General features: G+C 39.5%; 1 protein-coding gene across 7 annotated transcripts in view; it reads right to left on the bottom strand.

Annotated features, from left to right (window-relative positions):
- SH3D19 (SH3 domain containing 19) overlaps nt 1–15009 on the bottom strand; it is a 170428-nt gene that overhangs the window by 2149 nt on the left and 153270 nt on the right. For 6 of the 7 annotated variants that reach the window (XM_045078327.1, XM_045078329.1, XM_045078330.1 and 3 more), the window contains 7 exons: nt 13114–13186; nt 11980–12110; nt 9908–9966; nt 7431–7633; nt 6909–6961; nt 3966–4152; nt 3473–3570 (listed from right to left, as the gene is read on the bottom strand). In XM_045078327.1, coding sequence (XP_044934262.1) covers nt 3473–3570; nt 3966–4152; nt 6909–6961; nt 7431–7633; nt 9908–9966; nt 11980–12110; nt 13114–13186 — 804 coding nt within the window. The remainder of the gene's footprint in view (nt 1–3472; nt 3571–3965; nt 4153–6908; nt 6962–7430; nt 7634–9907; nt 9967–11979; nt 12111–13113; nt 13187–15009) is intronic. The other variant, XM_045078328.1, reaches the window with a different exon arrangement.

Here is a 15009-nt window from a genome sequence, read left to right as displayed (position 1 = left end):
CACCCTTACTGTACTTTTATTTTCCCACTTGCATTTTGTGCCCCCCAAATTCACTACTCCTAATCTCAAATTCTTCTTTAAGAACAGTCCTGGATGTCATATATGTTATATATAGATTTTTCATGTAACAATTACTTCCTGAGCACCCAGCATGTGTCAGACCCTGTTCTGAGTATTACGGACACAGAAGGAATAAGGACCTCATTATATTTATTTATTTATTTAAAAAAAGATTTTATTTATTTATTTGACACACAGATCATAAGTAGGCAGAGAGGCAGGCAGAGAGAGAGGAGGAAGCAGGCTCCCTGCTGAGCAGAGAGCCCGATGCGGGGCTCGATCCCGGGACTCTGGGATCATGACTTGAGCCAAAGGCAGAGGCTTTAACCCACTAAACCACCCAGGCACCCCAAGGACCTCATTTTAGAGTAGGGAGGCAAATAAATAAGCTGGCCCAAGAGGACAGAAAGTGGGGTTCACATCTCATTAGTTCCAGTCAGGGAACACCCCCCTGAAGGTGACATTTAAGCAGACTTAAAGGTAAGAGAGCCCATGTGTTTACTATAGGTAGTTCTACTCTGTATACTTTAAAGGAATTAACTCGCTTGAACAACACCACAGTCCTAGAGGTTGACACTGTTATTTTGCTGTTTGAGAGAGGTTTTTTTTTTTTAAAGATTTTATCCATTTATTTGACAGACAGAGATCACAAGTAGGCAGAGAGGCAGGCAGAGAGAGAGAGGGAAGCAGGCTCCCCGTGGAGCAGAGAGCCCGATGTGGGGCTCCATCCCAGGACCCTGGGATCACAACCTGAGCTGAGGGCAGAGGCCTTAACCCACTGAGCCACTCCAGTGCCCCATGAGAGAGATATTTTTATGGACTTCTTCATTTTAAATCTCTCTGAAGCTCAGAGAGATTCAACAGCTTCTCCAGGGTTGCATGTCTAGTTAGTGGTAGGGTCAGGAGTCCAGTCCAGTGTGATTTCAGGGCCAGTGTTGCTAACCATTGGGGAACACGGCCATCACAATTTACAGTGGACTTTTTACTTTTATCATTGCCTTTTCTCAACATCCTGAGCATTTTGTACTGTACAATCATTCTTCCACATAATGGTATCCTCCTTTACCATTTAGTTCATTCCATGCTCCTATGGTCTAACAATCAAATTTAGATTCATTCCTGTCTTTAAAGAGCTTCTCCCTGACTCAGAACATCTGATTTACCCTCATCAAGTTAGTCAAAGGGACTATGTGTCTTATTCATGCGTGAATTTTAATTCCTCAACAGATGAAGACATCATTTTTGAAATTTTCTCTTGAAACTATTTTGTTCTTTATGGATTCTAACCATTTCTTAGAATCTGGGCTTAAGATTCTTTAATGGTTCAGGATGACCCTGGCTACTTTTAAGAATATCTTTATCAGGCTAAATGCATTTTATTTATAGCACTAGTACACTGCCCTCTGTAAAAATGGTTTGATTTAAGGCCTTTCTTTATGGAAAATGGAAGGGAAAAATGCTGACTATCAAATGTCATTAATTTACTTTACTCTGCCAAAATCTGTAAAAATTCTGGCTGTTCAAAGTTTCTATTATAAATAAGTTCCTTCTGGTTTCTAAATTATAACATAATAGTTAAATGAAACTATTTTTTTTTGGCTCTGGTCTATATGTACATACTATGTCAGTTTTCTGATGGCAAGGAAAATTTCTTTTTCAAAAAAAGTTCTACTAATATTCTGTGAATATTTAATAAAATATTAAAGATTAACAATGAATCCCTTAAGCTTAAAAAAAAAAAAACTCAGGAACTACCCTGTTTATATTCAGTCATTTGTAAAATGAAGACACCCTATTTTCTGGAGAATACTGTGAATTCTATTATTTACACTGACATAACTTAAACAAAGGCCAACATAACATCCAAAAAGTTTGAATCCAGATTGTTCACTTGCAGTAACATTTTACGTAACAATAAAAAGAATTAACTTTGAGCCACTGATTCCCATGACTGAAAAAGATGAGGGCAACAGTTTCCAAACATTTGGATTTTGAGAACCAAGAAATTAAGGAGGGAAAAAAGGGAACTGATACAAGGTTACCAAATTATAATTCTGCATAATAAATAGTATTTACTCACAGCATTTTATTAGAGAAATGACATTTTAATATGAAAAGAAAGAAATTCCTAGAAGAATGGAAAACTCCATAACAAAATAGGAAAGTTAGCAACTTTCTACTGACTTATCTCCGCATGCCCCTTACTCTACGACTTCCCAGCATCACCTTCATCTCCCTTGTTTTGTTTTTGATAGCTGGTGGGGTACCTACTGGTTTAAGTTTCATCTTCTCCAATCACTCCCTGATGATTTAATTTTTTCTATGGCAACTCTGCCTCTGGCCGAGCATCCGGTGATAGAGAACTTCCCAGCATTGGATGCAGGCTGCTCTGATGGCAACTGAAGGAAACCCACCCTCTTTCCTCTTGGAACAGTCCCAAAGTCCTGTCCTGAGTGCCTTCCTCTGACCATGGTCAGAGGAAATATTCGGTTCCTTACTCTTTAAAAAACAAACAAAAAAGAACAAACAAAAAAGAGGAGGTACTTCTTCGGGAAAGTAAAATTGAATTTTAGGCTGCTAAAAACAAAAACAACACATTTGCAGGGGCACCGGCTGACTGAGTCAGAAGATTGTGCGACTTTTTTTTTTTTTTTTTTTTAAGATTTTATTTATTTATTTGACAGAGATCACAAGTAGGCAGAGAGACAGGCTGGCCGGGGTGGGGGGGGGGAGCAGGCTCCCCGCTGAAGAGAGAGCCCGATGTGGGACTTGATCCCAGGACCCTGAGATCACGACCTGAGCCGAAGGCAGAGGCTCAACCCACTGAGCCCCCCAGGCGCCCCAGACTGTGCAACTCTTGATCTCAGGGGCGTGAGTTCAAGTGCCACGCTGGGTGTAGAGATGACTTAAATAAATAAATAAATAAGCCTTCGCATAGGAGCATAACCTTTTGGGATAATTTCCCCAAAGTCTAGTCAGTATCTTTGTAGACAAGACTCCAGTGTTTTACGAAGCCTGCTGCCATGGCCAGCTGTGGCAGGAACCATCTGATTCTTCCATTGATTTCGGAGACATGATAGTAGCAGGCTGCAAAGGCCATGGAGAGAATTATCCTTCACTAGGGCTACCAATGAAAATTCCAGTATTGTTGAGCTCAGATGTTACAAGGCCCAGGAATAAGGAATTTGTTTGGGGATTGTGGGGCAGTAAGGTTTTAAGTACTTAAATGCCTTGCTGATAATTTAAATGTGCCTATTCACCTTCTCTAATCCTATCCATTAAAGTTAGGGTCTAAGATCTGTTCATTCCTGACTAATAATCAGTTCTCCACCCAAATGTTCCCCTCTTCACTGGAAGACACTTCAAAATTTAGAGCCATTTAATGCAGTTACAAAAAGATACACATTCTTACCTTGAAAGAAAGTTCATCTTCATTCTCCCCATGGAAATCATACAAGGCTTTGGCCTTCTTCCCCTTCAATGCCAAAGCAGACATACTTTTTGCCTCTGCTGTGAAGACACCAAAAATCCAAATATATAGAGAGAGACACTGGACTAAAACACAAATCAAACATTTCAAGAAGCCCCCCTTCTCATTCCTGGGACAGAATAATTTCAATTAATTCTGTATTTATTTAACTTGCAAAAAGATGATGTTTTCTTACCAGGAATAAAACTAGACAGCATATATTTAGTAGACAAAATTAGCCATTATTAAGTGAAGGCATTTTTGTCTTTATTTTCCCCCCAAAACAAGAGAGTGTGCATACATTTATGAATCACCTCTTTCAAATACAGGCAAGCAAGTTAAACTGAGCATGGCCAGAGGGGAAAGGAGTATCTACCACTTCTAAAGGTCTCAGGCTCCCCTTGGAGAGAAACAGTCATTTCAGCAGTTGCCGTACCTGGGCAGGGCCGCACGAAGACTGCTGGGAAGATCCCCTCCCTGTCCCGCAGTCTGCCCTTGTACCAGTCAGCGTCCACCCGCTCAAGGATCAGGATCCGGTCTCCCCTCCGGAAGGATAAGTCATCACTGGTCTCCGCTGTAAAACTGTGAAGGGCTTCACACCATTCTCCGGAAAGACTAGTATCCTGTTACAAACCACAGGTTTGGTAAGAAATGGGAGATTTTATTTGACGTTGATTCCTACAAAGCTTAAAAAAGTAGTGGGGGAAAGAAAAAAGAAGAAAAGGTAAGGGCTCAAAGATTTCAAAGCCTGAAGGCTTCTTTACATCACCCAAGACTTTATGTTTTCTACCAACTTTCAGAAATAAAAGCTTCCAATAACTTTTTTCTTAAAATAGAATTCCAAATGACAGATATGATGAGATTTGCAGCTTTTTAGCTTTTAAGGTATACATACAATGCTTAAGCAAAACCTTTTTTCTAATTGAGATTTTTAAAAAAATTTTATTCATTTATTTGACACACACACACAGAGAAATCACAAGTAGGCAGAGAGGCAGGCAGAGAGAGGAAGGGAAGCAGGTTCCCTGCTGAGCAGAGAGCCGGATGCAGGACTTGATCCCAGGATCCTGAGATCATGACCTGAGCCGAAGGCAAAGGCTTAACCCACTGAGCCATCCAGGCACTGTCTAATTGTGATCTTAAAATAACATCTGTAACATGAGTTACATTAAAAACATTAGGTAACAGGGGCGCTTGTTACCTAATGGGTGGCTCAGTGGGTTAAGCCGCTGCCTTCGGATCAGGTAATGATCTCAGGGTTCTGGGATCGAGTCCCACATCGGGCTCTCTGCTTGGCGGGGAGCCTGCTTCCCTCTCTCTCTCTCTCTCTGTCAGCCTCTCTACCTACCTGTGATCTCTCTCTGTCAAATAAATAAAATCTTAAAAAAAAAAAAACATTAGGTAACAGCATATGGTGTTTACATATAGTATTTATGATGCTTTGAAAAAATTCTGGTGAAGCATATAAATTTCAGTAAAGCTCTTCTTTACCTAAATTAGGAAGGCTCAGAATGGGCACTCTGTTAATTCCAGATCTTGATCTGATTCAGAGGCTATCAGATTCCATCACATGGGACTTCATTCTTCACACTTTTAATTTTACGAGGTATATAGTTAGCTTTAAGGCTGGCGCGGTAATGACCCAAACATGGTGGGCTAGTATGAGGAAACACTCCAACAAGAATGCTTTTACCTCACACCCAATAGAGGAAGGTTTTGCTCTGTCAAAACGTGTCTCTGCCAAGTCAGGATGGGAACCCCATGTTCGAGGAGCTCAAGCAGGGAGAAGAGGAAAATGCGAAGGCAAAGGCTTGGAGGCAGACAGGCCTGGGTTCTAGAACCGAGCCTCAGATTCATGTTAGTGCTGCTCGGTGGTGTTGTGAGGACGGAATGAGGTAATGCAGGTTGCACGCTGGACACAGCGCCTAGCATAGCTGAAGTTTGCCACAACTGATGGGTTACTATACAAAAACAAAAATATAAGCAAACAAACCCCCTCTTTTTCCTGAACTTGAGTAACCCATCTTCAAGAATGGCACTTTTAACCCCCAAGAAATGCAGGCAACTAATGTGAACATTTCCTTCTGGAGAACTGTAGTCACTCACCATCCTTCCTGTTTGACTTTATCAGTGAACGGGGATCAAAGAATTTAGAGGTATACAGCCCAATTACCAGTGACGTTTTGATAAACAATGACGGAGCCCAATTACCAGTGACGTTTTGATAAACAATGACCCCATCAGGCTCACTCTTCTAAAATATGTCATAAAAACAATGGCAATCACCCACATTCCTATTCCATTTAAACACTCTAAAGTCACATTATATAGCATAACATTTTTAATATTTTTTCTTTTTTCCACTATAAAAATAATAAAATGTTCCCAAACATTTGGCAAGTTAGAAAATGTATGAAGTTGGGGAAAAAACACTACCCCTTACAGCAACTTAAGTATATTTTCTTCTAGTCTTTTTATGCTAGATATTCAATTTCCCTATGTTTTTCTCCCATGACATTTACTTTATAAGTCTAGTATTCATGGTCTCAGAACATCCTCCAAATAATGGAGGTTATATTTTATATATATATATTATATAAATATTAAATACATATATAAATTATATGTATTTTCTATATATATAATTTAGGTTGCTTCTAATTTTTTTCTATTATACAAATACCACCATGACCATCTTTGTGAAGAAAACCTTTTTTTTTCCTCCTTGGGGGGTGGGGAAGCAAGGGGAAGGACAAAGGGAAAGGGAGAGAACCTCCAGCAAACTCTGTGCTGAGCATGGAGCCCCACGTGGGGTTCAATCCCACGACCCTGAGAACACAACCTGAGTTGAAACCAAGAATCAGATGCTCAACCAAGACACCCAAGCGCCCTTTAAAATTTTTTTTAGTATCAGTCACTTATGCTATATCTTTTATGAATATTCTAATCATGTCTCTTTGTTTTTATAAAAAAATTTGCACATCTTTTAAAAAAAATATTTATTTACTTGACAGAGAGAGACAGCAAGAAAGGGAACACAAGCAGGGGGAGTGGGAGAGGGAGCAGCAGGCTTCCTGCTGAGCAGGGAGCCCAATGCGGGGCTTGATCCCAGGACCTGGGATCATGACCTGACCTAAGCCAAAAGCAGACACTTAATGACTGGGTCACCTAGGCACCCTGTTTGCATGTCTTCCTAACCCATCTTTATGAGCTCTATTATACAGAATAAAGATAGTAACCTTCTAACCATTTATTTCAAACATTTGCTCTGTGAATTGAAAAATGGTTTATAACATTTTTTTCTTGGTAATTATGATTTTAATATTCCTCCCAGAGTTGAAAGCAGTTTTCACTACAGTTGCCTATTCAAGCAGCCTACCTGAGAATTTGCACCAGAATCTTCTTTTTTGGTCTTGGGTGGTACCTTTGTGCCTATGTTTAAGGAAAAAAAAAAAAGTTAAAACTTTAGATGTTGCTATTGGAAATGCAATAGATGTTGGAGAAAAACCACAGAGAGAGAATAAAAATTCTGGGACTCTAGATCAGTTTCTTCATGTCCTGGTTAACTCTGACCAGTACCATCCTCTCTGGCCTTGTTTTCTTTACTGAGAAGTGGAGGATACACACTAGTTATACTAGATAGTCTACTTCTGTTTCATAGTCTATGATTCTTTACAATTTCTGATATGAAGCAATTGCTAATTACCTAAAACACCAATGCCAGATCCTTGAGAGATTACCACAATAATGGCTATCCCAATAATGATTACTCTCATTTAAAAATAATTTTTCTTTCTACTTTAAAAAATATAAATTATTAAGCAGCTCAAGAATTATCCTATTATTTGGTTTAGCTGAATTAGGATAGAACATAATAAAAACACATATTCTCCATACTCACTGAAAACATTTGTTCCAGAGATGGGATGGTCCTCCACAAGTTCTACAAAATTAAGGGGAAAAATCCCAATTCTGTCTCGAAGTTCTCCTCTGGCCCATTCTTCACTCACATACTCTTTAAGAATAATAATTTCTCCCTCTGAGAAGCTTAACTCATCCTTCTGGTCTCCAATATATTCAAACCGAGCGACACATCTTGGGCCCCTGAACAAAGAAGATCATGCTGTGGGTTAACCTAGAGAGTACTAACTTTCAAAATGCCTTAAAACTTTCACTCGGTCTTTCAATAAACACGTATTCTGTGTTTATTGTGGAACAAGATACACGAGGCATAATTTAAAAATTCCTGTGGAAAAGAGTAAGCTATATTTCTAAATGATAGTCCTTACTTTCTGGATATGAACCTATACTCTCAAAAAGTCAGGGTCACAGAATACATGTAGAATTCCAAACAAGGGTCGGGGGGGGGCGGTCACTCTACACTGGTCACCTTTTGGTCCCCTTTACTTCATTGCATGCTTGTGTATGCCTGGGCCACAGTAATCTACGGCTGAATCCAAACCCTCTCAATCGGAGACGTTTTAGGAGCTGAGTTTAGGAGCGCCCACCCTGAGAATCTTGGGGCAAGACACAGAACTTCCGCGGCAGAAGGCAATGGGCAGCAGCTGGGCAGAGGAGACCGCAACACGTGGTGACTCATCCGTGAGTTGTCTATGGGGATACGTGGTCTTCACAACCAGGAAGTTGGAAGAAAACAGAAACTGGGCAAATTGTAACAAACGTAAACTTAATGTGGTTTCTTTAAAAGATGATTTCTGTAATCACCTTTAAAAAGGCTTCACTTCTGAGAATAAGAACAATCCTTCAATGATTTACAATTGTGACTAAAAACAAGGTAAAAGTAAAGATAAAACAGTGTCTCCGGAAGGCACAGTTTAATACCAAACCTTCGATAAGGCTTCAGAAAGGAAGTCTCAGTCGGAGACTCAGAAGCAACAGTCACAGGAGACACAACTGCCTGAGGAGACAAGGTCGGTCTCGGCACCAATCAAAGTCTGATTTAAGTCCGGTCAATGGACCAACGGCTGCGAAAGCCCACTTTAAATTCAACCTGCTGACACAGTAAACACTGCTTAGAAATAGGAGACAAATTGAACCGAGATAGAATTCAACTATTGTGACATCAGAAGTTTTCTTATTTGTGGTAACCTTTGCATTTATTTTCTGAAGTCCTTGGGGAGCATCTCCTTATGTCTGACCTATTCAAAGACAGGTTTACAGTCTTCAGCAGGTAGTGAATTCTACTAATTTGCTCCTCTACTGGAATATAAAGTTGCAGTATGGCAGTGTTTTAAATCACAAAGGAGTTACGGTGGTGCGTAAAAGGGTATATAAATTCACGGAAAGGTCTTTAGGCATAAAGGCAGACCCCTCCACCTTAACTCTTCCTTTACTTGCTTCTCATTCCTCTTAAAAACAAAACAATATAAAATGCCTAGCAGTTTTTGTGGGGTTCCTATTTCTATAAGGTTAAAATATTTTCAGTGACTAAAATATCTGAATAGTCTGTTGGTAGACAGACAGAAGGCCCAAACAAAATGCAATGATAACGAACCTGTCTCTGCTCGAACTCAGGCCAGGCTGTGTGTGAAAAGCTGCAGGAGTTAGTCTGTGGCTGTCTGCCTGTCCTGCATGACATGGAGCATTGCTCCTGCCAGCTTCTATCGGCATGTCGCATTTATCAGAATTTTAATCGACTATGGCTTTTTATTTTTATTTATTCATTTATTTTAAAAAATATTTTATTTATTTATTTGAGAGAGAATGAGAGAGAGAGAAAGCATGAGAAGCAGCAGGTCAGGGGGAGCCTGAGCAGAAGCCGAGCAGGGAGCCTGATGCGGGGCTAGAACCCCTGACTCCAGGATCATGGCCTGAGCCAAAGATTGTCGTCCAACCAACTAAGCCACCCAGGCACCTATTATTCACTTATTTTCTAAAAAGATTTTATTTCTGGGGCGCCTGGGTGGCTCAGTGGGTTAAAGCCTCTGCCTTCGGCTCGGGTCATGATCCCAGGATCCTGGGATCGAGCCCCACATCAGGCTCTCTGCTCGGCAGGGGGCCTGCTTCCTCCTCTCTGCCTGCCTCTCTGCCTACTTGTGATCTTTGTCTGTCAAATAAATAAAATCTAAAAAAAAAAAAAAAAGATTTTATTTCTAAGTGATCTTTACACCCAACATGGGGCTTGAACTTACAACCCTGAGATCAAGAGTCACATGCTTTTCCAACTGAGCCAGCCAGGCGCCCCCCTCCCCCCACCACTAAGGCCTTTTAAACAAGTTAAGTTTTCCTCATCATTACAAAGACACACGGAGAAGGTGAATAATCACACATGTGAAGTGTTTAAAGTTTGGTAATTCTTTATGACATAAATGCATGCCTCCTTTGCATTTTGTGCAAAAGAACACAAATCAAACTTACTTAACACAGTGAGATGAAACAGATTCTCTTTTCCCATTTCCTCCTTCTGGAACATCAACCTGTAAAGACAACGTCAAGGCAACAATTTTATGTTTTCAAATTTTAGTAAGATAAATGTAAGCCTCGGTAATTAGGAAATATGTGACTAAAATGAGCCAATTTACATAGGTATTAAGCGGATGAAGTTGTACCACAGGTGCTAAAAGGTAAGAAAACCAGAATTGAGGTTTTGAAAAAACATATGTAACCTGTCTTTCTGCAGTAGCCTTTTTTTGAATCGCCAATCAATCCTCTTTCTTGCTGGAATAAGCACACTGATACTGCTCTACAATGGACTCCGTTTTCTCTCTCCCACATCCTCTAAGTCGAAAGCTTCAGATGAGGAGGACTGAAGACGGAAACTACAAGCACTCAGGCACCAGCCTGCCTATTTCAAAGCGTTAGTAGAATTCTGCCATACTTTCCTGACCCCCAAATAAAAATTTTAATCAAACTCGCGGATTCTCTCTCTTTTCCCCACTCTGGACCATTTTCTTTTCCTTCAGTGTGAGTGGGGAAGGAAGTAAGGAGTGAGGACTCAGTGAGCGTCTATTAAATGGCAGGCACTTTACAGAATACCTTATTTTCAAGGCTCAGTAGAGCGGGGTTGTCATAAAATATTTGACCATAATGCACTACGCCTGAAAGCTACATTAAGGTTTTCAGGTTTATTTGAAATAAATCAGCACCCTTCCCGATCAATTCTGAAAGTTCAAAAACAATTTTTTAAACTAGGAGGCTTCGAAGTGGCACTTATACCAATAAAGTGGCAGATTCGGTGTGACTGATTTCACTGTGGTTACTGGGCTTTTTAAAGTACTGCCATATTGGGCAGAAGAAAAATAAGGAAGAGTGCTAAAACAAACATTATTCTTAATATTAATTTAGAGAGAGTGGTAAAGATTTCTCTAAAGAGTCAGGGCATATAGAGATACCTATCTGTCTATAAATACACTGCACAATTTTTAAGACCCTCATTTTGGAATTCAAGAGACTCAAACTCATTTATCTTTGAAAAATACAGTTTTTTTTTTAAAAAAGATTTTATTTACTCATTTGACAGAGAGAGATACACTCAGAGAGAGAATGAGCAGAGGGCGAAGCAGGCTCCCCAATGAGCCAGGAGCCTGACATGGGGCTCGATCCCAGGACTCCGGGATCATGACCTGAGCTGAAGGCAGACTTTAATCATCTGAACCACCCAGTTGCCCCAGGTTTTCCGTTGTTTTTGTTTGTCTTGTTTCCTAGGTTTCTGATGTAATGGAAAATCCTTGGCTTTTTCCCCTTCAAATAAGCTGTTAATGCTCAACGACTTAAGCTAGCTTTATTGATATCTTCCGGTATCAGTAAGTTATATTAGGGACTGAGTCATACTCTTCCTATTGACATAAATGTTCAAGTGGCATTCTGATTTTCTGTACATGTTTCACAGACATGAGGGCTCTACAATATGGACTCACATATTGCAGGCTGGGAGGGTATAAAAAATTCCGATACTTTAACGTTTCCCAATCAGATTTGAAGTTATTATGTGAAAAACCATGAATGGACCACTACCTCTAATTAAAGTACTTTAGTAACCCCAAACCTTTTTTTTTTATTTTTTTAAGATGAAAATAAATGGGAATGGAAAGAATAAAAGAAACCAAAATTGATATGTAGTCCAAAGAAAGTAAGTGGCACCATAACCTCAGGGAAAATTCCTCTGGGACTATCTGGTACCATTTAACTGTTGTTTACTAAAGTATCGTTTAGTGCCTACCCACCCCTCCAAGTTGGTTTGCCTGTTGACCTGCAGTCATTTCCCACCTTCGGATTTCAGACAGCACTGAGGCATTCAGTTGTACACGCCACATAATATAGTAATAATTAATCATTATCTAGTTAAAATTTTATTTTTCGAATTTTCCAAATACCAGATGCATCAATGTTAGAACAGGAACAAGAATGTAAGAATCTAGGCTTCCGTCTTTTTCCAAAACTGCAAGTTACACAGAATATATGACAAATTTAAATAAGCATTACCCACTTACCATTACTCTGACGTAGTTGGCAGGAAATATGCCAGTCTGGTTTCTACATCTCCCTCTATACCAATCTGGGTCTATTTTTTCCAGAAGATAAACAATTTCTCCAGAAGTGAGGTGCAAGTCATCAGCTTGCTCTGTAACATAAAATTATAATTACGTATATGATGAATTCTCTTGGTTGCAGATTTGATTAAAGCAGAGCACAAAGTAACATTTACTTCTGTCCACTGAGGCAGTATGTTCCAGTGATTCTGAGAACAGATTAGTTCAATCAAATTGACTTAAAAATATATTCTTTTTTGGGGGGGGGATATTGTTATTATGAGCTTCCTCTTTAAAGACCAAATTAGATGCATTTACCATGCATTGATTGATAGGAAATGGTTAAAAAAAAATACTGTGCTGGCCAACGGTTCCTACAGGGCCAATATAAACGTTTGCTGAATACATATTGAACAATGAAAGATTTTATAGACATAGTATAATATTCTTATTATTCTCAATCATGCTTAAAAATCATTTTAATCTCAAAATATTAACTAAGGGACTACTACAGCTCTTTAGCAAGCAAATGTACTCACACTAAAATAAAGATCAGTCTACCAAGCAGATCAGAAGAGATGTTAAGTAAATCAGGAGTTTATTTGTAGTCCTGTAATCTTAGATATAAAAGGTATCTAAAAATTTATTACAAAAATGTGTATTTTCATCTTGCAAATAATAGCTAAGCTATGTGTGCAAATTTTGCAACTGTTAGGAGAAAATCATTTCACTTATTAAATTAGAACTAATCTCATTATAATTGCTAATTGGTATGCACTGTTTTTAAAGAGTTAAAAGTTTGCAGTTGGTAGGCAATTTGCTATCTGTTCATTGTAAGGAACCCTCCCTCCTTTCTGCCTCCCCTCACTCTCTCTCTCTCACAGGGAGTTTCAAAGGCAAGGGAATGCAGCTAAGCTCTCTGGAATGGTTGGGTCCAATCGACCCTTTCTTGAAGGCAGGGAGATAGATAAAATGACCTTTCCAATTCAGAACTCCACTGGTACAGAATATGAAGATGTCCTTGAGAGGTTAGTTCAGGGAAGATGGCTGCCTGGCGATCCTAAGGCTCTAGCACCTGATTACTCATGTGCTTACCTGCTGGAAAATCATGAAGAACAACAGCATGAGGGGCACTACTGTCAACAGGCTTCTGGGCATGGTTCGGATCCTGAGGGAGAAAACAGGGCTGTGGATGAAGTGTGCAGGATGGATGCTGGATTTGCCAGTCACTCTGAGACCATTTTTTTTTTCTCATTAGAATCCTCTTGACACAATTACATTCTGAGTACAAGATGCAAACCACACAGCTGAGCCAAACAAGGGAATCATTATCAAGTTGAAAAGGCATGTGTCCTTGCCAAGGGAGATGAGAAATCACTCAACTGTAATATCCCCCAGCACTTTTTTGAAACCAAGAGAGTAAAATAAAAGGGAATTAACTTTTTATCATTATTATTATTATTTTTTAAACTAGTACCATTCTCCTCCGAAGTAGTGGTTTTTGATCTGTGCACCTTGCCAAGGTCGTTTTTTCCTTAAATTACGATCAGTACTAAATTTCAACAGAGCCTTAAAAGTTGAATCTTCATTAAAATGGAAAAGAAGAAAAAGCTCTGCAATTTATGCTCTTGCCTTTCATAATGAAAAGAGCTAATGACTTCCACACAAGTATAATTCACAAAAAGTAAAATCTATTTCATTTATTATCACTTAACAGAATGCTTTCTCTAATTTGAAGGCCAACAACACTACTTCCCATGCCTCGTCTGGATTTTCTATTTAATCTAAATGGTTTATTCAACAATAATTTTAAGTAAATTAGCAAAGAGAATTCAACACTCTCTACTCATGTAGCCAACTTCCTAGATTGGCTAGGGGAGAAGGTAAAGTTGAAGAGTGACATTTTCTCATTGGCAAGCAGTTGCTACTCTTAGTTTAACACGAATTAGTTATCATCATCATCATCTAATCTGACTAAAAGATATTATTTGGAGTTATAACTTCAAACTCTTCAATACTCACAAACTTGTGAACTGAATGTAGATTATCTCATCTTTCAATCAAAATACCTCCCCCCCGAGGCATGCTATATTCTCTCAAGTTAGGTAAACATAAATACTAATTTAGGCCAAGACAGCTTACCAAAGTAACACTGATATTTTCTTGGAAGCTGCTCAGTGCTTTTCTCTAACTAAATGAGCATGATGGGAATTTCAGGAAAGGAGCTGTGAGGTATCTGAAGTCTGGAGGGGCTTTAAAAAATTCACTTAAGTTATTATAGGTATATCTGTATGATTTTCATTTTTTTTCTGATTTACCTCTATGGAAAAAGGAATGACTGTTCAGTGAATACTGTCAGGCTAGATGGCTATCCATTGGGAAAAAAATGAAGTCAGAGTCTTACCCCACACCAAACACAAACAAGAATCTTCAAAGGGGCCCAACAATCTGAACATTACCAAGCCTGAGAGGGAAGATGAGGTGGGACAGTAACTTGAGCCTCCCAATTAGTTTCCCTTCTCCGCCTTCAATGCAAGGATTTCCCCAGCAGTGAGGCCATGGACCTGGCCTGGCAGCTGAGGGGCAGAGAACAGGGTTGGCCACCAGGGGTCAGTACGACTCCGACCACGTCATCCGGGTGGGTATCTGGTAGGTACATGGAATATATTCCAAAGCTCTTCCTAATAGGACTATAAATGCTGACACAAATGAGTAATAAAAAATGCTAACATTGTGTTTACTCACTATGTGCTACTCACCAGGTTAAACACCTTAATATGCATTAATTAGTTCTTTTAAGTTTTTTTTTTAAAGATTTTATTTTTATTTATTTGACAGAGAGATCACAAGTAGACAGAGAGGCAGGCAGAAAGAGAGAGGGAAGCAGGCTCCCTGCTGAGCAGAGAGCCCGATGCAGGACTCTGAGATACCAGGACCCTGAGATCATGACCTTAGTTGAAGGCAGCGGCTTAACCCACTGAGCCACCCAGG

This window comes from Mustela putorius, unplaced genomic scaffold (assembly GCF_011764305.1).
Source record: "Mustela putorius furo isolate JIRA1106 unplaced genomic scaffold, ASM1176430v1.1 tig00000242_pilon_pilon_pilon, whole genome shotgun sequence".
Lineage (NCBI taxonomy): Eukaryota > Metazoa > Chordata > Mammalia > Carnivora > Mustelidae > Mustela > Mustela putorius.
Note: the sequence above shows the minus strand (reverse complement) of the source record. Positions and strands in the feature narration are given on the sequence as shown.